The 23,837-nt window shown below is 42.5% G+C and overlaps 1 protein-coding gene across 6 annotated transcripts; it reads right to left on the bottom strand.

Annotated features, from left to right (window-relative positions):
- Nucleotides 1-4,170: 4,170 nt before the first annotated feature.
- LOC138800404 (C3a anaphylatoxin chemotactic receptor-like) lies at nt 4,171-20,210 on the bottom strand. Of its 6 annotated transcripts, none has more exons than XM_069982060.1 (7): nt 20,006-20,210; nt 17,327-17,419; nt 17,044-17,159; nt 13,398-13,449; nt 8,045-8,172; nt 6,789-6,852; nt 4,171-5,670 (listed from the first exon to the last, which is right to left on the bottom strand). In XM_069982060.1, the coding sequence occupies exon 7, from the start codon at nt 5,659-5,661 to the stop codon at nt 4,573-4,575; it is 1,089 nt and encodes a 362-aa protein (XP_069838161.1). In that variant the 5' UTR covers nt 5,662-5,670; nt 6,789-6,852; nt 8,045-8,172; nt 13,398-13,449; nt 17,044-17,159; nt 17,327-17,419; nt 20,006-20,210; the 3' UTR covers nt 4,171-4,572. The 6 variants fall into 6 exon arrangements, 4 of the variants coding, with proteins under 4 accessions (XP_069838161.1, XP_069838158.1, XP_069838159.1 ...); XM_069982057.1 differs by having other exon boundaries at nt 8,061-8,172; XM_069982058.1 differs by lacking the exon at nt 17,044-17,159 and having other exon boundaries at nt 8,061-8,172.
- Between the last annotated feature and the right edge of the window lie 3,627 nt (nt 20,211-23,837).

The following is a 23,837-nucleotide window of genomic DNA, read 5'->3' as shown; positions in this document are numbered from 1 at the left end:
AAATTTTAGAGGTCAAAATATGTATTTTTTATTTCCATTTTAGTTTTGCAAAGTTAAAAATTATATAAAGTTGGTGTTACTTTAATGATACTGACCTGCAGAATCAATGTAACATATTAGTTGAATCGCGCAAAATGAAACACCTTAAAAATAGCAGAACAGCAGGTTTTTTCCTCTTTCAGCAAACAATCCAAAAAAATACTATTGGTTCCACAAAAAACAAGCTCTCATATGGCTCTTAGAAGTTGAGAAGTAACAAATGTGCCAAAAACTGGAGGGGTTGACATACGAAGGCTACGGCTCGGTGTTCAAGCTGGCCCACCAAAGAATCTGAAGATCATCTGGGCCCAGGCTTTGATCTTCTAATAGTTGTCAAAGGTTAAGGAAAAGATAACTCCACTCAGAGCCGACTGTTCAGAATCCATGACAGCTGGACCTTCTGAACAATTTCCTCAGAAAGAGCAATAGTCTGAAATCTCTACAGTTTTTCCATTGAATTGTCCACAAATGTTCTGCCCTTCATTGTTAGCCCATATTTCTCATTGTCATGTTCTCTGACCTTATTCGACCCTAGAAGTGACTGATGCACATCCTGTCACCCAATAACAATATGTGTCTGATCCTATTAAGATGTGTTTTTTTTTTTCTGAATAAGATATTACTGGGAGGAAACAGGCGGAATTATTTCCCATCATTTTAAGTATTCCAAGGAAATGATTTCGTCTCAGAACTTCCAGCGTATGTTTCTGGTAAGGATAGTCTACGGGGGGGGAATCATGTTGATTGTGTAGAAAGTCCATGTATCTCATAGAATGTACAATATTGCATTCAAGTATACAGAAGTTGTGTTGTTTTACCCTTGAGTTCAGGTTATTAGGCGTTGCCCTTGAAATTGGGTAGTATGGGTTGGGGGGGTTGATACTGGTTTAGGTTATGTACCCACCGCAGGATTTTAACGTAAAACGACAGCCATAAAAAATAGTCATGAACAATATTTGCAGTCATTATTATAAATAGACGCCCGCCAGTTGTTTTCAATTTACACAATGGTCACTCTATTCATAATGCAATGATTTGCTTTGAAGTCAATGCAAACAACAGCCGTTGTTTCTCACAATGTATTGAACAACGGTTGAAATAATCGTGTCAGTTATTTCTGGCCATTGTCCATAGACTTCGATGCAATTTGCAATGAAAACAACAGGCGTTGTTTGATATTTAAAATAACGGCTGCTGTTTTGAGTATTAAATAACGGCTGTTGTTTATACGTTGCATGAACATACAATGGACTGCAAGATACAATGGACTACAAAATTTTCAGCATACAGTGGTCTTTCCTGGACCATTGTAACTTGAAATCAGACTTAGCATACAATGTCACAGACAATCTAGATCTGTGGTACATGTGAGTGGCTAGATGATGACCAATCAGAGAGGATATTTAAAGTGTCACTGTCATTATAACGGTCAAAATCTAAATCAACAGTAGATGTGATATAAAACAAATTAGCAATTTACATTATCATGAAAACCACAGCACTTCCTGTTTTCTGACTCTTTTTTCCTCAAAAAACAGGAAACAGTCAGAAAACAGGAAGTCCTGTGTATTCCAGGCCATCTGAGCGCTCACAGAGAGAAGGCAGTCATGTGACTGATGGACACATTGAGCTGTGACTCTCTGTACTGGCCGGATTTCCTGTGTTTAGTCTGTTTTTCTAAACCAGAAGAAAATCTACCTTCAGGAGACTGGATCTGGATTTCTGGTAAATTCAGCTTTGTTTTACAGCAAGATAACAAAAAAATAATGAATGTATAGTGCAAAATTGCTTTATTTCACATCTACTGTTTATTTAGATTTTGAGGTATAATGACAGTGACACTTTAACCCCTTCACAAGGACGTAGGGGAGTTCAGAGCGAGGCCAAGCGGTGACCCGGCTCTAAACTACCATAATCCCGTGTGCTATTAATACCCTGGACCGCGATTATTAGCGGGTGCAGTCTGATCGCCTCACCCACTAATGAGCCATTTAGATGCAGCTGTCATGGCTGACAGCTGCATCTATAGCAGCTGTCAGCCATGACAGCTGTCCCCTCCCCTAATAAAAATGTACCCCCCCCCTTTTCCCATTTCATAAATAAAAATAAATAAATAAACATATTTGGTATCACCGTGTGCATAATCGCCCGAACTATTAAATGATTACATTCCTGATCTTGCTTGGTAAAGTGCAAAATTGCGCATTTTTGGTTGCGTCAAATCCAGACAAATTGTAATAAAAAGCGATTAAAAAGTCGCATAAACGCAATCAAGGTAACCATAGAAAGAACACATCATGGCGCAAAAATGACACCTCAACCAGCCCCATAGACCAAACGATAAAAGCTTTATAAGCCTGGGAATAGAGCGATTTTAAGAAACATTTAGATTTTTAAAAATATTTCCATTTTTTAAAAGCCATCAAATAAAATAAAAGTTACACAAGTTACATATTGTTGTAATTGTACTGACTTGAGGAACATAGATAACATGTCAGTTTTACCATAGAACAAACTGAGTAAACACAACCCCCCCCCCCCCCAAATCGCAGCTCGCAGCAGCTCTTTGGCAATGTTATAAATAGGAACTTACCTTATTCTTCTTTTATTGTCATTCAGAACCAATTACCAGATTTCCAAAGAGTTCTTGCTTTGAGGACAACCTTTTTAACATACAATGGTTGTCCTGGAAACAGTGAATATCTTAACAGCGAGGGGATGATAATGATAATAATAATAATAATAATAATAATAATAATAATAATAATCAACCGTTATCCCTTATTGGCACCATGATGAACAGTTCGTCACGGTGTGGTTAAGGAGGTATAAAAAGGGCTTGAGAGTTAAGGTGGCCATATACCTGCAATAACTGATGGTCGATTGATAGTTTGCCTTCAGTTATCTCTCCTGTCTGGACCCCATCCTCCCCATACACAGGAACCTTTGGCACAGCCGAGTGACCAATCAATGGTTGAGATTTTTCACTGCTGCAATGATTGGCTGAGCAGGCATTTCCTGTATGGGCAGTGTCAAATGTCAAAGTACCTGTTGAACCATTGGGAATTGGCACCATCAGAATCTTTTACAATCTTTGTTCCTTGTGGAAAAATCTATAAATTATTGAGTAGTACAACTTGACATGACACCTGATCAGGACTTAAAGGAGAAGTCCTGTGAAAATTTTTATTAAAGTATTGTATATCCCCCCAAAAGTTATACAAATTACGACTATAGACTTATTATGAGAAATGCTCATAAAGCGCTTTTTTCCCTGCACTTACTACTGCATCAAGGCTTCACTTCCTGGATAAAATGGTGATGTCACGACCCAACTCTCAGAGCTGTGTGGGCTGTGGCTGCTGGAGAGGATGATTGCAGGGGGACACTGAGGGACACAGGGCACTGGAGGGACACTGAGCATCCCTCTGCCATCATCCTCTCCAGCAGCCACAGCCCGCACAGCTCTGGGAGTCGGGTCGTGACATCACCATTTTATCCAGGAAGTGACATCACCATGTTATCCAGGAAGTGACATCACCATTTTATCCAGCAAGTGAAGCCTTGATGCAGTAGTAAGTGCAGGGAAAAAAGCACTTTATGTGCATTTCCCATAATGAGTATATATTGGTCATTTTTATAACTTTGGGGGGGGGGGGGGGAATACAATACTTAAATAAAAAATTTTGAAGGACTTTAATGTTAAAGATAAACCTAAATCTGAAAAGTTTACATGATCTTCAGATGATTAAGCCAGAAAAATACCCCTTTTGCCACCATTTGCTGATGGATAAGCATATATCAGGTAATAGCCTGTTCTGCCAATAATAGCTACATATAATAGGGCTTAAGAATAAACGAAATGTCTTACAACGTATATGCAGTAAAAATTGTGATTGTGTTGAATATATCAGTATACTTAGTATATTATATTTATATAGCTTTGAGGTTAGTGATAACAATTTTAGATTACATTCTAAATTTCTCCTACATAGGGACCACCAGAAGGCAACTTCATTCCAAACTTATTGTTTAAATACATCCTAGACATATGTTTTAAGAATTTTTTGTGACATTTTTTCCAATTTTCCATTTTATTATTTATATTATAAAATAATCCAGAAATCTTGCAGTTTTCATTCTTACCACTGGGTCTAAACCTAAGCTGAGACTCCCTGTTGTGTCTGTGATGATAAGAGGAGGCTGCAGTAAAGTGATCTGTACAACATTACAGCAATATGTGCCACCAGTAGATAGAGATTGGTTGTTTTAAATCTCTGGTGTTTCCATGCTAAAGAGCCCAGTCCATTGAGTGACACCTCCCACTTGACTCCTTAACACAGAGGATACATATGAATCTGCTCAGCTCTTCCTGCTCTATAACATGATGGTGATAGATTAGATGGCATTTTTTTGGCGACAGGTTCCCTTTCAGGGGAAATTACTGGAAGGTTCCTTGAATCACCTACATGGACCTCCCCTTGCAATAAAGTCTATCTATGGCATTCTGAATACCTGTACATTGATGCCATGCTATAGTTTCTTAAAATATTGGGAAATTTCATTCCTTACTTGTTTGCCCACTAGCACATAAACCACAGGATTCAAGAAGGTGTTAGTAGCGGCTATACTGGATAACAGCGGCAGATATACAATAACTTTAAACATCAGATGGTACTGCCGAGCATAAGCAGCCATCAGGTAAATAACCTGTGCTAAAAGTAATGGAACCCTGGTACAGAAGAAGACCAGGACGGCCGCAATCACCACTTTATATAGTCTGGAAGATTGTGTCTTCTCTGATTTCTTTACGTGAACAGCAATGGCGACATTGGAGGATAGGATAAGACAAAGAGGAATAATGCAACCAATGACTGCGAGGGGAATGACAAGCGCCATTGTTGTCGATAAAACATCTTTCCACTCTATTAGCTCTCCCATATTTTCATAGCTTCGATTACAGTCCTCACGCGATAACTCCCTCCACTCTTCACTTGCATTTTGGTCGGTATTAGAATAGGCAATGCCAGTGAGATCATTAGAAAAGAGAAGGCATTGAGGTATCTCGCTGAAATCATAGACGTTGCTGTAGATGGCGGCCGGAATGCTACAGATGACCGATAGCGCCCAGATGAGCGTACATATACTATAAGCAAGCTTCCGAGAAATGAACTTCAAGTGCCATATTGGATTAGCTACAGACAAGGCCCGATCAATATTTAGAGCTGTGAGGATGTAGATGCTGGCGTACATATTAACAAAGGTGTAGAAGTTGTAGAGTTTGCACATGCTGGACCCATATGGCCATCTTGCCAATAGTACGGAAACGGCGTGAAAGGGGAGAAGAAGAAGACAGATGAAGTCTGCTACAGCCAGATTCAGGAACCAGACATGAGATCTGTTCTTCTTCTTTAAGAATCCAGTGATAAACATGACCATAATGTTGCCAACATATCCGATGATACAAGTCAATATGGACAGCGCGAAGCTGGAGTACTGGACGGCCGTTGGGTGCATCGTGTTAGGAGATAAGGCCAGAAGCTCGGGGACGTTGTGTATATCCCAGAAGAAGTAACATAAGTTTTTATTCACTTCATCGAGGACGTGCAGGTCTTCCATCATGGTAAGAATCTGCAGGACAGAGACAAAGCACAGATACTGCTATCACAGTGTTCATGAAATGACCTGATACTTAAAGGGTTTCTATAAGAGAAGTGAGGGGTAGGATGTGCTCTTCTTCCAGAAACAGCACCACTGTTTGCAGTAGTGTCCAATCATTAGGAGGAATGGAGAACAAAACAAATTCAGAGAAGACAAGAAAGTTTTTTTTCTTTTAAATTAACAGGTGACAGAAAGTGCCAGAGATTTGTAATTTACTTCTATTAAAAAATCTCCAGTCTTCGAGTACTTATCAGCTGCTGTATGTCTGGCAGGAAGTGGTATATTCTTCCCAGTCTGCTGCCCTCTCTGTCCGTGTCAGGAACTCTTCTTCTCTGTTGATACCAATGGCTGGGTAGGGAACTACAGGGCTGCACAAGAGCACTAGTGTCTATCGTCATGCATGTTAGCCTTACAATATACATTAGAGTTAAAGGGGAACTCTGGCAAAAATCTTTTTATTACAAATCAACTGGTTTTAGAAAGTTATATAGATTTGTAATTTACTTCTATTTAAAAATCTCAAGTCTTCCAGTACTTATCAGCTGCAGTATGACCTGCAGGAAGTGGTGTGTTATTTCCAGTCTGACACAATGTTCTCTGCTGCCACAGAGGGGGTTAATAATATACATGGGATGCATAGAGGGGGTCAAATCTATAGGTGGGCTGCATAGATGGGGCTAGTACTATACCGGGGCTGTTTGGGGGATATACTATATAGGGCTGCACAGAGGGGGAAATACTATGGGAGAGCTGCATAAAAGAGGTTAATACTAAATAGGAGTTGCACAGAGGGGACTATTACTATATGGTGGTGACACTGATGGAGTTAATACTATTTAGGGGTTGCATGGAGGGGGTTAATATTATACAGAGGCTGCACAGAGTGGTCTAATATTATATGGGAGCTGCACAAGGGCGTTAATACTATACAGGGCTACACAGAGGGACCTAATAAAATACAGGGATTCAGAGGAGGACTAATACTATTTGGGGGCTTCACAGAGGGGTATAATATTTGGAAGTTATGAAGAAGTCATCATTTATTTAGTTAAGATGTGTATTCATCCATTACTTATTTCTTCATTTACCTGGGATGTTACGTTCTTGAAAACTAAAATCTGTGCAAATCTTCTGTCTTCAGTATGGTTTTGCCTGTGATGGATAGCAAAGATTAATGGAACACAGCATCTAAATATGGGTGGTGGTTCACATCAAACCATTCATGTATAACCACACAAAACTACATATGTTTTCATTTAACTAATACTCCATCCAATATTATAATGTCATCGAAGAATATTCAGCATCTAAGGGAAATTGTTTCCGCCTAAAGATATTATATCCTTTCTTACAGACGATAGAAAAGTAATTGAAAAATGTTCACTAAGTCAATCTAAAACCAGTAGCTCAGGTCACAACACTGTCTATCTATCTATCTATCTATCTATCTATCTATCTATCTATCTCCTATCTATCTCCTATCTATCTATCTATCTATCTATCTATCTATCTATCTATCTATCTATCTATCTATCTCCTATCTATCTATCTATCTATCTATCTATCTATCTATCTATCTCCTATCTATCTATCTATCTATCTATCATCTATATCTAGCTACAATATGTACTTTATCTACTGCATATATATCTATATATCTAGTACATATCGTTCAGTGTACCTATATATAAATCATACTGCTTGTCTATAGATCTTGGAAAGGTAAACCCTATTTCCTATCTACTGTATCTATCTTCTATATATCTATTATCTATCTCTCTGACTCTATCTATCCATCCATCCATCTATCTATCTATACCACGGAATATAGGCAGCACTGTACCAATGTGGAAGTCCGAGTGCCAGCAGGAACTGTTCTGACCAGGAACCAAGCAGCTAAATCAAGGAATTTCCCACGACACGTCTTGCAGTGTAAAACATAGTCATTTACTCCATTCCAAAGTTAAAAGCAAATTAGTCCAGCACAGCAAACAAAAGTATCATATATACTTTTGTTTGCTGTGCTGCACTGATTTGCTGTTAACTTTGGAATGGAATAAATCACTCACTACGTTTTAGACTGAAAGACATGCTTTGGGGAATTCCTTGATCTATCTCCTATCTATCTCCTATCTATCTATCTATCTATCTATCTATCTATCTATCTATCTATCTATCTATCTATTATCTATCTCCTATCTATCTATCTATCTATCTATCTATCTATCTATCTATCTATCTATGTCCTATCTATCTATCTATCTATCTATCTATCTATCTATCTATCACATATCTATCTTTCGCAGTCTCTAAATAACAGGTCTACATAGTTTTAAAGAAATACCAGAAGGAACAAACACGGATATGAAGTCTGTATGGTAGCACTGGTGGGCATTGGTTCCCTTCCACTTTGAAGTCTAAGTCATTGGTAGTTCTTCTCCAGGACTCTCTGAGATATCTTGGCACGTAGAGCTGGCAGAGTCAATAAAAATCCAAAGTGGAATGTGAGACTGAAGAGTGAGAATTCCCTATAATTCATGCATTGTCCATCCTTTAGTAGAACCCTACAAGTCCCTCCCCGGACGGAGTCTTTTCCACCCTCTCCAATGAATACACAAATCCACAAGAAAACTGGAATAAACAGCAAATACATTTACTGAAAATGTTGTAAGACATCAGGAGTCTTCCAAATGTAAGATACATTAGAAACCATAAATATTTGAATAAACTCAAAGAGGGAGATAGATAAAAGTGTGCGATCCACAATACTGGCTTGCCTGACTTGCACCACATTTTTGATGTGTTTTAGACACTTTTAAAGCATCACTGTCACTTCAGAAAACTTTTGACATGTCATAGAGAAATGAAAAAAATGTTGATCAGTCCGGGTCAGACCCATACCGATCGGGAGATCGCTGCGGAGCACCCTCTCCCGACTTTGAGTCATGTGATCAGTCAGAGTCACGTGATAAATGGAGCTCTATGGAGCCCAACTCATCAGTCCAACTGAGCATGTGACTCAGAGCCGGGAGAGGATGCACCGCAGTGCGTCTTCTCCCGACCCTATCTTCCGAACACTCAGACCTGGACCAAATAAAACTTTTGATGTGTCTCTAAGGCAGTGATGGGCAACCTTTTGAGCTTGGTGTGTCAGCATTCGGCGAAAAAAACAGTATAACTCGAATGCTGTGTCACTTCGAGAAAAAACACCATAATTTTGCGTTATTTGTAGTTTAAATGACAAAAATACTTAATTGTAATATATAACTGTACTTAATAAACCAAAAAATAATTATTGTGTGAAGTAAACTAAAAACCACACATACACACTACCCCACCTGACCCCATCCCTCCCCATACACTACCCCACCTGACCCCAATCCCTCTCCATACACTAACCCACCTGACCCCCATCCCTCCCCATACACTACCCCACCTAACCCCCATCCCTCCCCATACACGACCCCACCTGTCCCCCATCCCTCCCCATACACTTCCCTACCTGACCCTCATCCCTCCCCATACACTACCACACCTAACCCCTATCCCTCCCCATGCACTACCATACCTGACCCCCATCCCTCCCCATACACTACCCTACCTGACCCTCATCCCTCCCCATACACTACCCTTCCTGACCCTCATCCCTCCCCATACACTACCCTTCCTGACCCTTCCACATACACTACCCTACCCAACCCCCATCCCCCCACACTACCCTTCCTGACCCTCATCCCTCCCCATACACTACCCTTCCTGACCCTCATCCCTCCCCATACACTACCCTTCCTGACCCTTCCACATACACTACCCCACCCAACCACCATCCCCCTACACTACCTTACCTGACCCCCATCCCCCCACACTACCCCACCTGACCTCCTTACCCACATACACACTATCCAACCTGACCCCATCCCTCCCCACACACACAGACACACAATACCCCACCTGGCCCCATCCCTCCCCACTCATACACACAATACCCCACCTAGCCCCCCCCCCACACACACACAAACAATACCCCACCTGGCCCCATCCCTCCTTACTCATACACACAATACCCTACATGGCCCCATCCCTCCCCCCCACACACACACAATACCCCACCTAGCCCCCCCCACACACACACACAATACACCACCTGACCCATCCCCCGACGCCCATCCCTCCCCACACACACTTACAATCCTGCTGCGGTCCAGGATGCGGGCTGTGGCACCAGGAGACGACGCTGGAGGCAGGAGCAGGCGGGGCTGGAAGTAGGAGCAGACGGGGCTGGAGCGCGGCACTGATCCGGCTGGCCGTACGCTGCTATTGTGCCCGGTGACGTCACAGTAGCTGCGTCTGGATAGTACGTGGGGCGGTGAATACGTGGGGTCGGGCCGCACTGTAAGGACGCTGAACTGCCTTGGACCTTGCATGCGGCTGCACACTTTTCTGTTTGCGACCGCATGGCGGATGCGTGTCAGCGACTATGGCTACATTTGTCATAGGTTCGCCATCAGGGCTCTATGGCATGAGGACCAGGAATCCAAAAGCATTAAAGTGTATGTGTACGTTTCGGCTACACAATGAGCCTTTGTCAAGTATGCCGTACTGTCTGCTTGATTTTGCGATAAAGCTTTAAAGGGAACCAATCACACCGAATATGCTCTAATGTTAAGGAAACGTGCTGGTACATCTCCCAGCATACACCCTTCCCAAACATGCCCCCGTATCCTCCGTCCCCTCCTTGGTTATGCCGCAATCTTACATTTCCCGCGCTGTATGGTAATAAGGTGTAAGTAGTCACGGTGGGCATATGTAGTCATGGTCAGGGCGGCTGTAGTCATGGTCCTGGGCAGCTGTGAACGCTGTAATCACGGCCAGAGGGGTGTGATTGAAGGAGCTGGCGCTGCTGACATCACCCGTGGATTGTGTTCCACGTCTGCGGCGCGGCGACATCTTTAGCATGCTGATGTTCTGCGCTTGCACGGCGTGCGGCGGGACTTCAAAAATGTAAGATAGCGGCATAACCAAGGAGGGGACGGAGGGTACAGGGGCATGTTTGGGAAGCGTACTGGGCGATGTACCAGCACGTTTCCTTAACATTAGGGGCATATTCGGTGTGATTGGTTCCCTTTAAAGATTATTACACTTGGATGCTGTTGGATTCCTGGTCCTCAAGTCTTCTGGTCCACCTGGAGTTTTGGACCTTCCAGCGTGCATCCACCACCTAGCTGCATTACCTGGGACTACTAGTGCTGTTGGAGTCTCCTTTGCTCCTGGTGTCTCTGAAGTGTTTTCTGAAGTGACATTGACACTTTAAGCCCCTTATGTGCTTCGCTTGATAAAGGGATGCGGCTTAACGGGAAGTGGGTGTGGCTTTATTTAAAATGGACAAGGCTTAGAAAAGAAGCCGTGCACCTATAGTGTGCCAAATTGTGACCCACGTGTTTGGCATAAATTATGTTATGAATATAGTATTAGAAGTTTGAATTAAAATTTTTGCTTTGTCCTACTGTCTTCTGGTTATACCTCTAGCTATACAGCCCAGCATACAATTTGCTTTCCCTACCACCTTGTGGTGACTCCTTTTAAGGCTGTTAGAAATCACTACCCCTAAATCCTTCTCTCCTGAAGTCTTTGCCAATACAGAACTGCGATATCATATTCGAATACTGGATTCCTCCTCCCCAAGTGCATTATTTTACTTTTGGAAACACTGCATCTTATCTAGTAAAGCTAAATCATTTTCCATATTACTGACATCTCCAGGAATATCTACCCGATTGCACACCTTTGTGTCATTAGCAAATAGCAAAAAGCTTACCTAGTAAACCCTTTTTTCTATGTCACTTACAAACATATTAAAAAGAATAGGACCCAGAACAGACCCTTGTGGCACACCACTTGTAACCAGTCTCTGCTCGGAATATACACCATTAACAACAACCCTCTGATATCTATCCTTCAGCCAACCACAAATCCACTGAACTATCCAAGGAAGGGGAACTATCATCAGGTTAGATGAATCTAACCTGATAAAAAGTCCCTATTGCACAGGAGATGCCAAGAAGGAAGGTATGTCTCCTACCTTCCTCCTCTGCGCTGTTCTGATGCAGTTAGTGATTCGCTCCACAGTCCAATGAGACGATTAAGAACACTAGGATACCCGTTAGAAACACTGCTGCCCGCTCCATTATCATAAGAAAGGGTCGGTTCGGCACTATGGGGGTGGGCACAGGGCGTATTTACCATTAGGCACCCGTGGTCCTGTGCCTAGGGCAGCACCTTGCAGGGGGGCAGCACCAGGGAGCAGGGGGACAGAACAAACTATTTTTTTGTTTGTTTTTATTTTTTTAGTTTCCCTCCTCCCGTTCAGACTTGCCAGTAAATCTGGTGTCTTTTCCAGGGGGGTAGGGGGTATTGGTCAGTTTTGGTATCACCAATAGGTGCGTGTAGATGGGGCATCTTCAGGTTTAGTGCCTAGGGCAGCAGCAGCTGTTAATACAGCCCTGGGTGGGCAGTGCTCCCAAAGGGTGCCCCAGTGCTCCTAGCGGTCTTACAGGACCGTGGAGCAAACTACAAACTGCATTGGAACGGCACAGCGGAGGAAGGTAAGAGACGTACCTTCCTCCTCTGTATCTCCTGTGCAATAGAGAAATATCAACAGGTTAGATTCGTCACACCTGCTGATAGTTCCCCTTTAAAGTGCACCTGTCGTTACAACTTTCAAAATCTAAATCAACACTAGATGTGATATAAAGCAAGTTTGCAATATACATTCATTATTATTTTTTTTATCATGGAAAACACTGCACTTCCTGTTTTTTGACTGTTTTTTTTCTTCTCAGAATACAGGAAAGAGTCAGAAAACAGGAAATCCTGTGTATCCCAGGCCATGTGAGCGCTCACAGAGAGAAGGCAGTCATGTGATTGATGGACACATTGAGCCGTGACTCTCTGTACTGGATGGAATTCCTGTGTTTAGTCCGTTTTTTTTACCGACTTGAGGAACATATATAACATGTCAGTTGTTCCATAGGACACTCGGCGTAAAAACGAAGCCCCCCCCCCAAAGAAAAAGAATTGCACTTTTTTTTTTTTTTCAATTTCACCGCGCATATCATTTTTTTCTGGTTTCGCAGCATATTTTATGCAAAAATTCAGCCCATCATTGCAAAGTACAATTAGTGACGCAAAAAATAAGGGCTCATGTGAGTCTGTAGGTGTAAAAATGCAAGTGCTATGGCCTTTTAAGCACAAGGAGGAAGAAACGAAAACGCAAAAACTAAAATTAGCCCGGTCCAGAAGGGGTTAAGATGTGTTTTTGCCTAAATATTAGAAACTAGAGGAAAATGCTAATACAAAAACTGCGCAATATGAACGCAGCCTTAGAAAGCAGTAAAAGAAGAACTTGGAGGAACCTAACTCACTTAAACCTATAGAAAGACTACATAGAAATACAGTATGGGAACAAAGCATGAACTGTTTTTCTACCCATATAGCTGTGGTCACACAATGTTTTTTTAAGCGAAAATACAGCCAAAGTTTCATAATTAAGCCATAAATAATAGGCATGTCCTTTATTTTCCACCGTAATCAAAATACAACTGTATTTTCGCTTCAAACACTGTGTGTGAATGCAGCCTCTAAAACAAAGCAGTAAAAAGCCCCCACAATTATCGCAGATATAAACAGCAATGAATTACCTAACAATTCTTCATGTCGCCATTCACACAAGAGAACTCGTTTCTGTAGAAACTATTGGAAAGAAGAACATGAACGGCAATTGCACGCAGTAAGTGTAGGGACATACTCACAGCAGACAGATATGAAAATGCAGCGTAAAACTACAAGGGAAGTATACATTATGAAGGTCTGACCTTGTGGTTAACTAGTTTTCCCCAGAAAACAACCTATATTATGCAATTATTGCGCAAAAATTAGTTAGTGTATACATTACAGCCTTGATTCTATACATTGTAATTGTCAGGAGAGGCAAATAGTACACACAAACAAGGACAGTGAGCCCTGACTGGTCCCGCCCACTGTACCTGCCTCTTGCCTTAATGGCCCTAAACGGCCGCGGACAACCACGAAGATGTCCCCTACTCTCAATAGGTGAAACACAAAATGCGGATAGACAAACAAACACAATAAGAGCAGTCAGACAAACCAGGTCAGCAACAGTCGGGCAGCGTAGTACAAAAACAATAAGCAGGAGAATAGTCTGGGTCAGGTGCATCAGAGACTACCTCCAACCCTGATCCCAGCACCAAGTTCTGCTGAGCAGATCTAGCAGTGAGTAACCCCTGCACCGCCAGATCTCTGACAGGCAAGGTGGGTGTGGCTGGCAAATTTAGACAGACACAGTTGCAAAAAACACAGACAGAAACTCAGCGCTTGCTTGGCTGCTCGGGACGGACCAAGGAGCGCAAAGTTATATTCCTAACAGTAATGTCATTGATCAATGCCATTAAACAACGTCTGTTGTTGCAGGATGTTTAATGCCAAAATACAGTGTGTGAACATGGCCTAAAAGTTATCAAAGGATAGGGAACCCTTCCTGTGATGTACAGCTATTTGATGTGCTGTCCATGGTGCTGAACACAGAGCTGAAGGTGCTTGGTCCAATCTTTATGATTGATGTTGATAAGTTGATAACTTCTGAACCACAATATATATTGTAAATCTGAATTACACCAACCGATTTCTGAGAGAATTATGATACATGACCAACTTCCTATTGGAAAAACTTGCCCTTGTTACAGCATGGTGGTTTTTAATACATAATATAGTATGGATTCACAAAACTGTCAGCCATGAGGGTATATGCCATGTTGTAGGTACGACTGGCTGTAACTATATTGGGGGTACCAGAGACTTCCAAGCTGTAGTAGCTGTAGGGTAGTATTAGACGGGCCGATGGGGGCCTGATATTAACTGTAAATGAGCGCCGATCTGCTAGATTGGCGCTCATTTACTGGGCCTATTACATGGCCCAATAATCGCTTAACAAGGGCTGCATGGACACATTACCGATGCCCTTGCAGCCCTTGCTAAACTGGCATACATTACCTATTCATGGTCCAGGGCTCCGCTTGTGGTCAGCTTCTACCCGGGCCCCATGCGCTGCAGCTTCAGAGCGTCCTGTCTTAGCTGACAGGCCGCTCAGCTAATCACTGACCGCAGCGGTCCCAGCCTGTGATTGGCTGAGCGGCCTGTCAGCTAAGGCAGGACGCTCTGAAGCTGCAGCGCGTGGTGCCCGGGGAGAAGCACAGCGCAGGAGGAGCCCTGGACCATGGATAGGAAATGTATTTACTTTGCTAATTGTCAGCTGCTGGCCGCACACTGCTATTACACGTACCGATGGGTAGTCGGTGGCCGACAATTATAAGTCCAAACCTATATTAACGATCAGCTGATGACAACGATCATCGGCTGATCATTGTGTTTAGTACACGGAACGATAATCGGCCGGATAGGGCCGATTCAGCCGACTGTTGTTCCGTGTACTAGTACCCTAAGACTTGGACATGGACGTTGGTGGTAGCAGAAAGCACTTGTATTCTATTGATGTTGCCACTCAACATACAATGATGCATAAATAAAAATTATACAATTATTTGAATGAACTTATATTACATGGTAATATAACTGTATTAACTGTATTAAGGCAATGTATTAAAAAGAAAAATGTAATCTCTGGAGTACCCCTTTAATATGTTACATCTTGAAGACGCTACCTCAGATGCCATACCACTACAAGTACAATGGGAAGGTTACTTTTGTGTAAATGATTATAGTAATTATAAGAGAAATTATATGAAATAATATAATGATACAGTATAATGGTTTGGAAAATGAATTTATCTAATGGAGAATGGATACAAATTAGAACATTGAATAACATGAAATATTCAGCTACTGTTCTTTCTTTATTAATTACTGAAAAAAAATTATGATTAAATACAAAAACTTAAAGGGGTTATACAGTTAGGTAAAATACATGCTGAATCATCCCCCCTCCTGGAGTCAAACAATTCATTCCATACAAGTCTTTACCTTATCTGTCTCCTTCCCTCAGTTTTGAGCTGCTGCTTTCTGCAAAAGAGATGCAAGTTTCACTCCAACAACCCCCTGCTCCCCCTCCCATCCAGATAATCACAGTGAGTTCATCAGCAACTTGACCTCAGATTAACCCTCTTGGTATTACAAATAAGACACACACTTGTAAATAGGGAGTTGTTTACATCAGCTGTCTGGTTGGGAGGGGGTTGTCGGACTAAACAGCTCAAAGAGAAAAGTATATGTGTAAATAAAAAAAAAAGTATTGTTTATAGTAAAAAGCCCCCTCCCCTAATAAAAGTCTGAATCACCCCCCTTTTCCCAGGTTTTAAATAAAAGTAAATAAATAAATAAACAAACAAACATGTTTGCTATCGCCGCGTGCGTAATCGTCCGAACTATTAATTAATCACATTCCTGATCTCGCACGGTAAACGGCGTCAGCGCAAAAAAATCCCAAAATGCAAAATTGCGCATTTTTGGTCGCATCAATTCCAGAAAAAATGTAATAAAAAGCGATCAAAAAGTCGTATCGGCGCAATCAAGGTACCGATAGAAAGTAAACATCATGGCGCAAAAAATGACACCTCACACAGCTCCATAGACCAAAGGATAAAAACGCTATAAGTATGGGAATAGAGCGATTTTAGGGAACGTATATTTGTTAACAATGGTTTGAATTTTTTGCAGGCCATCAGATACAATATAAGTTATACATATAGTTTTAATCGTAACGACTTGAGGAACATGCATAACAAGTCATTTTTTTTTTCAATTTCACCACACTTTTAATTTTTTTCTGGTTTCGCAGTATACTTTATGCAAAAATTCAGCCTGTCATTGCAAAGTACAATTAGTGACGCAAAAAATAAGGGCTCATGTGGGTCTGTAGGTGTAAAAATGCAAGTGCTATGGTCTTTTAAGCACAAGGAGGAAAAAACGAAAACGCAAAAACGAAAATTAGCCTGGTCCCAAAGGGGTTAAAAAGTAAACAAAGCAGCTAAACAACATAGCGCTGGACTGACCTGCATCTGATTCGCCTACCCGGATCAATCGCTTGATTCACTATACTACTGCCCTTTTAGTGATTTAGCGGGACCTGAGCTTAGGAGCAGGCATTTCGCAAAAATTTACACCCGGTGTAAATTTTTGCCCGGTTTACGGCTGTTTCCAGAGGTGAACCTGGATAAATGAGGCATGAGGAAGAGAGAACGCCTCCTTGCCACCCTGCCACGCTGCCCCTGGGTATACAGCTGGTGTATGCTACAGAATAGGGGCAAATCTTACCCTTCTTTGTGGCGTATGCAAGGGCATTTTGATAAATGGCAATTTCCGTTACTCCTCCTTGTAATGTAATGAGTTCATTGTAATAGTTCTTGACCACTCAGATCAGAGCTCTGTATCTGCAAAGAAGTCGTCATAATTGTAAGCAGTTGTTCCTCTTGTTGCACAAACTATTTTCTGCATCCTTGCACAAACTACGACCTTGTACCCAGCAATAGTTTCCAGGGTGTCCAAGCGTATGTTCACATATATGAGGACAAGTGTAGAGAAGTTTCTAAGAACTCACCTTAAAGGGGCTATTCAGAGGGCAGAAAAGGTTGTATCTCTTCTACTCTCTGACGCTTCACTTCCTCCCACTGACCATCTCTGCTGATAACTTCTGCAGACGAGAGGGGGGTGTTGTAGGCATAAGTAAAAGTGAGTAAAAAGAAAACATAAGTAAAGTAAAGTAAAAAAAAAAAAAAGTAAAGTAGAAAAAACATAAGTAAAAAGAAGACGCGTGAGTTGATGAAGGAACAATTCTTTAATGTTTAGGTCAGATATAGAGAAGTAGTTGGGAGAGCAAAATAGAGAAAAGGGGAAGGTTAGAAAAAAAAAATGGGGAACAACGGGGGAAATCATCAAACATACATAAACTGCATAACGAAAGGGGGCGGACCAATCAGAGCAGGTTGTGTACTCTTTATAAGTATATTCAAGTCTTCAAGCCATAAGATGTTCATTATACGGCTATGTTCACACAACATATGTTTTATGACAAGAACAACCGTTGTTTTCAAATAAAACAACGGCCTCTCTTGTCATGAAGAAATGTGTTGTTTATGGCTGCTGTTCAAACAGTGTATTGAACAACGGCCGTTTTTTGCTACGGCGGTGGAAATAAATGTCAATTATTTCCGGACATTGTGCATTAATTTCAACGTAATTTGCAGTGCAACAACGGGCGTTGTTCACACTTTGTGTGAACATAGCCTCAAAATCCAAAAAGACTTACAATTAAAGTGAATCTCTTGGCAGCTTTTTGTGGACTAAAGTAAAGGCAGAAGACAATAAGGCTTCTTACCCTGAATTTGAAGATATAGCTTGTACTTCAATCCATCAATCGGTGGGTTCTGAGCACATCTCAATCAGATGCAATACAGACAGTTTAAAAACACAGACTGAGATCCCTTGTGGTGTATTTTTTTTTGTCTGACAGGGTCCTTTTTGCTGCCACCTCTATCTGTGACAGGAACTTTCCAGACCAAGAAAGCTTTTCTATGGGGATTTGCTGCTGCTCTGTTCATGTCATGGACAGAGGTGGCAGCAGAGAGCACTTTGTCAGACTAGAAAGAATACACAACTTCCTGCAGGACATACAGTAGCTGATAAATATTGGAAGAATTTTAAATAGCAGTAATATACAAATCTGTATAACAGTTGATTTGAAAGAACAAAATTTTCACTGGAGTACCCCTTTAGGGTAGAGAGAAGAAGCATGTACTAAAAAGGGTCCACCCAATCAGAACTTTGAGACCAATATATCCCTGTAGATATGGAGGAAAAGAAAAATTACTATTAGGTCAGTACAGATTCATCTGAAAAATGGGAGGCAACAAGTAATCTTTGAAGCTGTACAGATATGCTTGTCTAGGTTTTACAGGGCTCATCAGAAATGATGGTTATCTCATAGATACAGCAGTTACTGTAGTGGTGAGCCATCTCCATGCACACACTTCCTTCTAGCTAATCTCACAAAGAACAATACCGTCAGCTTCCCATTGCCAAAACTGCTGCACTCGCAATATTACTCATGCACCTTCACATTTCACACTTTGATTGTTGTGCAGCTATGAAAAGCACACAACAGATTCTGACACAATCATTGGCCCTGTTCACACTGCCACCATGTGAAAAACTTCTCCTCAGTGCTGTATAGACATCAGGTTCCATGCACCTTCTCTAGAAATTTGGCTTTCAGAGGAAATCAGCATGCTGTGGATTTCACAACTTTCCTGCATTGTGTGAATGAGGTGTAGTAAAAGCTAACGACAAATCCACTGTGTAAAATCCACATTATGCATTGTGGTGACCAGGGGTTGTCAGGTGGTGTTGTAGTATAGCTGGGCAAGATGGTGGTGTACCTCTGAGGCACTTGTCACGGTGGCCAGGAGTGGTATGCGCCCAGCCCTGGATATACCAACACACACTTTTTAGTTAGCACAGATGTAGGAGTCTCTGTTGAACTTAAAGGGGTTATCCAGTGCTACAAAAACATGGCCACTTTCCCCCCTCTCTTGTCTCCAGTTCAGGTGCAGTTTGCAATTAAGCTCCATTTACTTCAATGGAACTGAGTTTCAAAACCTACCCAATCTGGAAACAAGAGAGGGGGAAAAGTGGTCATGTTTTTGGAGCACTGGATAACCCCTTTAAATAGGAACCAATTTACTATAGACCCTTAAAGGTGTAGTACAGAGTATACAGTTCTCTCTTTTCAGTAGGAGCAATAATAAAAAGTCAATCCCTTGAGCTGAGTACTTGGACTTGACAATACTTGTGAAGAATATAATTGAATGCAGCTTCTCGCTGGAGGAATACTAGTTTTTAAATCTCAGCTTCTCACAAGAGAAATAATAGTTTAGATCTCGGCTTCTCAATGGAGGAATAAAATTTTATTTACTTGAAAAGTGTCTGTGTTACTTTAGCTTGAACTTAGTTTGGTAGGCGGGCTTTAGTTGGAGAAAGGAGTGAACTAAGGGCTACTTTAGGGTTATGGGGGGGCCCTACCTAGACCCTAAGGTACTCAGCTGTGGTCTTTTAGAGAAAGAGTACCTGCGCCCATGGGTATCACCTTTTGCTTTCTATGGGCATGGAGTGACATAGAAACAGGGACATAGGCCCCAACTTGTGAGTAGAGCTAGCCGTCGAGGGGACCTCTAAGGAAACCTAGCAACAGCAGTGGAGTCTTTTGGATTTATGCACTTACCTAGCCATTGACTTAAGATCCTGTCTCAGTTTTCAGTATGAATAGAGAGCAGTGTAGCTAGAGCTGTTCCTTTTAGTCCTGTTCACCTCAGCCTCCTCTGTGTGCTTTCAGCCAGGCATGGGCAAAATAGAGCTGTTGCAGTGTTGCAGAAAATATAGGAAAAAAATCCTTTGACTCATAGCCAGGCCTCGAAAAGAAAAACCTCAGCAGGAGCTCCCTCTGGCGTGAACCTCCCTCAGAGAAATCCTGACTGACTAACTAACTAGATTTCCCTCAGAAACAAACACAGATAAAAAAAAATACAGTTAGGCAGTTAGACAGTTAACGCTTTGTAAGCAATCTCCTTCAGCTGTGCACAAAATACAGTGACATCTATTGGTAGAAAATAGGAAGTGCAGGCAGAAATAAATACAGCGGTACCTTGGTTCTCAAACTTAATTGGTTCCGGAAGGCAGTTTGAGAACCAAGCAGTGTTTTTCCATAGGAAATAATGTAAATGTGTTTCATTGGTTCCAGCACCCACCAATAATTACCTACAGAACTCATATATTACATTGAAAAGTGTCCAGTATATTCTCTAGGACATTCTCAGGACATTACAGAACAGCACTATACTGTACAGGACATTATACACAAGAAACATTCAACAAAGCCAGCAATTGTAGTACAGTAGCCACCAACTCCTCACTCATCCTTTACTGTATAGTGCCCCCCCCCCCATCCCAGCACTGTAACGGATGGGAGATGGTGGTGCACTGACTGTACTACTACTGTACTGTATATACACTCCAGCAATCATATACAGTACTGTACTGTATGTGAAGTCTCTCCAGTGCTAAACTCACCAGGTATAACCCACCATCTACACTCACAAAAACATTCAGATACCGAGTAGTTCAAGACTGGGTGCCCGAAAAGTCTTTGAGAACCGAGTGAGAGTTTAAGAACCAAAGCAATTGAAAATACAGTTTGAGTTCCAAGCAGTTTGAGGACCGAGCAGTTCTAGAACCCAGGTACCACTGTACAGGTTACCAATAGGAAATGTAGGTAGAGTGGATCCACACACTACACTTCACACAGAGGATCCTGTACAAAGGTACCTTACGGGTACAAACCCACACACCGTATACACAGCAGATACGCAACAAATACGCAGCAAATACGCAGCAGATTTGTTGGTACAGATTTGATGCTGTGTTCAGTTATTTAGATATAATCTGCTGCGTTTTTGCTGCGTATTTGCTGCGTGTTTGCTGCGTATTTGCTGCGTATCGCAGCAGTAAATACGCTGCTTATACGGCGTGTGGGTTTATACCCTACAACAGAACAATAGCAAGAACCACACCCACTCTGGGACACTGTAATATGACCGAATGTGAATGAACTTTTAAGCTTCCCAGTCACTACATAAACACTTGTAGTGAATAGTGCATATTGTCACCCCACCTGTAGTGAATAGTGCATATTGGGTGAGTTTTTGCACTTTTTTTTTTGAGTTTGTGGCAGTATCCTTCACTCCTTAGCTTGTCAAAAATCCATCTCCTCATAGACTATAATGAAACAAAAGAGTTGGACCTGATTGACAGCCAGGGAAGACCTAAGATGCCGCCCAGTCCCACTGGCTGTATTTCAGGATCGCTGAAGGTATGTCTCTTACCTTTATACTCAGTGGCGTTCCTATACTGTTAGTTGTACCCAGTAAACCATTGCTACCACCCGTCTGCCCCCGGTTGGCCCCCTCTATTGTAAATCATTAGAGGGGGCGGGCTGGCGCCCCCATGCGGTGATCCATGCCCAGGTGCTTGGAGGGGCGGTAGCCAAGCCCCCAGTACTTCTAACTGCTTACCCGGCACAACTAACACCACAGGAACGGCACTGAGGATTAATGTAAGAGATATACCTTCATCCTTGGTGCCCCGTGCCTACTAGGGAGCAATCAGCAGGTTAGATTCATCTAACCTGCTGATAGTTCCCCTTTAAGGCAGCACAGTGCTGTATAACTTGCTAAGGGAGCACAGTGCATTATGTAAAGGCCCTATTCCACGGATCAATTATCGGCTGTATTCGGCCGATACCGACCGTTACGGCCGATAATCGTCCTGTGGAATAGACAGCAACGATTAGCCGACATCGTTCATGTCGGCTGATCGTTGCGTCGTTTGTCTTTCAAACATGTTGAAAGACAAAGACTGATAAAGAAACGATCTGCTGCCATCTCTCTGTGGAATAGGAGCGTCGGCAGCAGACGCTGCTGTATCCTATGGGCTGCCCGGATGATCAGCGATCCCTCAGGCAGCCCCCCCGCAGCTCCCCGCGTCCCCCCCCCCCCCAGACTCACCCGCTTGCTGCTGCCGCATGGAATAGCGGCAAAAGCGAGCGGGGAACGAGGAGAAAACGAGCGCTAATAGAGCTTGTTTGCTCCTGTCAGTCGGCCCATGAAATAGGGCATGGGTCTCCAAACTGCGGCCCTCCAGCTGTTGTAAAACTACATTTCCCATCATGCCTGCACAGCCAAATCCAAAGCTTTAGCTGTCCAGGCATGATGGGAGTTGGGGTTTCGCAACAGCTGGAGGGCTGCATTTTGGAGACCCATGGAATAGGGCCTTAAAGGGGTTATCCAGCGTGGGGGCACTTTTTGGGGGGGACCGGGGAGGAGGTGGCTGAAATAAAAGACGTCCACTTACCTCCCTGGTTCCAGCGGCGGGTCCCGCATCACAGCGCTCCGGTGCCCAGTTCCCGACCGCTTCCGGGTGTCTGACGCCGCCCGAGACACTACGTCTCAGGGTCGCTCAGCCACTCAGCGAAGGAGGCGGGATCCGAGCGGACTTCAAACGGATCCCGCCTCCTTCACTGAGTGGCTGAGCGGCCCTGAGACGTAGCGTCTCGGGCGGCGTCAGACACCCGGAAGCGGCCGGGAACCGGGAACCGGAGCGCCGCGACGCGGGAGCCGGGGAGATAAGTGGACGTCTTTTATTTCAGCCACCTCCTCCCCGGTCCCCCCAAAAAAGTGCCCCCACGCTGGAGCACCCCTTTAATGGTTCCCTATGATGCACAGCAGTTTGATGTGCTGTCCATGATTCTGAACACAGAATTGAATGTGTTTGATCCAATCGTTATAAAGCCGCTTGAGAACTTCCCACATTGGTAACTTTTGAAGAGATATTGTTAATCTGATTGTAGTCGATTTTTCAGACAATTCTGGTCTTCCTTGAAATGTTACATGATGTGTTACACACTGCACCCAAGGATGAGTGGAGCAAAGAAGATTGGCTAATGGAGGTAACCATCCCATGGATCATTTGCCAGAAATGCCGGATGGTCAGCCTGGCCCTGTCCTTACCTCTAGTAGTTATGACAGACTGAGGTTTTGATCTTAAAAATGATCAAAGAGGCTGAATAAAGTATTATAATGATGTTAATTATGTAGTCAACATACAACAGGTTGCACTACACGTTCAAATTTTAACGATAATCGTTCTGTGTAATTGCAGGCAATGATTGAGAAATCGTTGGTGTGTCATTGATCGTTGATTTAGATCTGAACCTAAAATCATTGTTAATCGTTTACTAATCTTTCATTGTAATTCCACATTCGTTCGCTGTAGTTCCGCATTTGTTCACTAATCGTTCAGTGTAATTGCACATTGTTCATTGTTTTGCTGGAATCAGATGGAGTAAACAATCATAGTAGCGATCGCAATAACGATCATAGTAACGATTGTAACTAACAACTATTGTTCTGTGTAATATGGTGAACGATTTCAGGTTAACGATAAACAATCTCATTTGCAATCGTTTATCGTTAATCGTTAAAAATCGCTTTGTGTTATAG

The sequence above is a fragment of the Dendropsophus ebraccatus genome, chromosome 9 (genome assembly GCF_027789765.1).
Source record: "Dendropsophus ebraccatus isolate aDenEbr1 chromosome 9, aDenEbr1.pat, whole genome shotgun sequence".
NCBI classification, from domain to species: domain Eukaryota; kingdom Metazoa; phylum Chordata; class Amphibia; order Anura; family Hylidae; genus Dendropsophus; species Dendropsophus ebraccatus.
Note: the sequence above shows the minus strand (reverse complement) of the source record. Positions and strands in the feature narration are given on the sequence as shown.

Coding starts and splice junctions, on each gene's coding strand:
- LOC138800404 (XM_069982057.1), bottom strand. CDS start 8,095: ATGCCCACCAGTGCTACCATACAGACTTCATATCC. Junction 6,853..8,060: donor ACCATACAGACTTCATATCC/GTGTTTGTTCCT, acceptor TATCCATCACAG/GCAAAACCATACTGAAGACA. Junction 5,671..6,788: donor TCAAGAACGTAACATCCCAG/GTAAATGAAGAA, acceptor TCTGTCCTGCAG/ATTCTTACCATGATGGAAGA.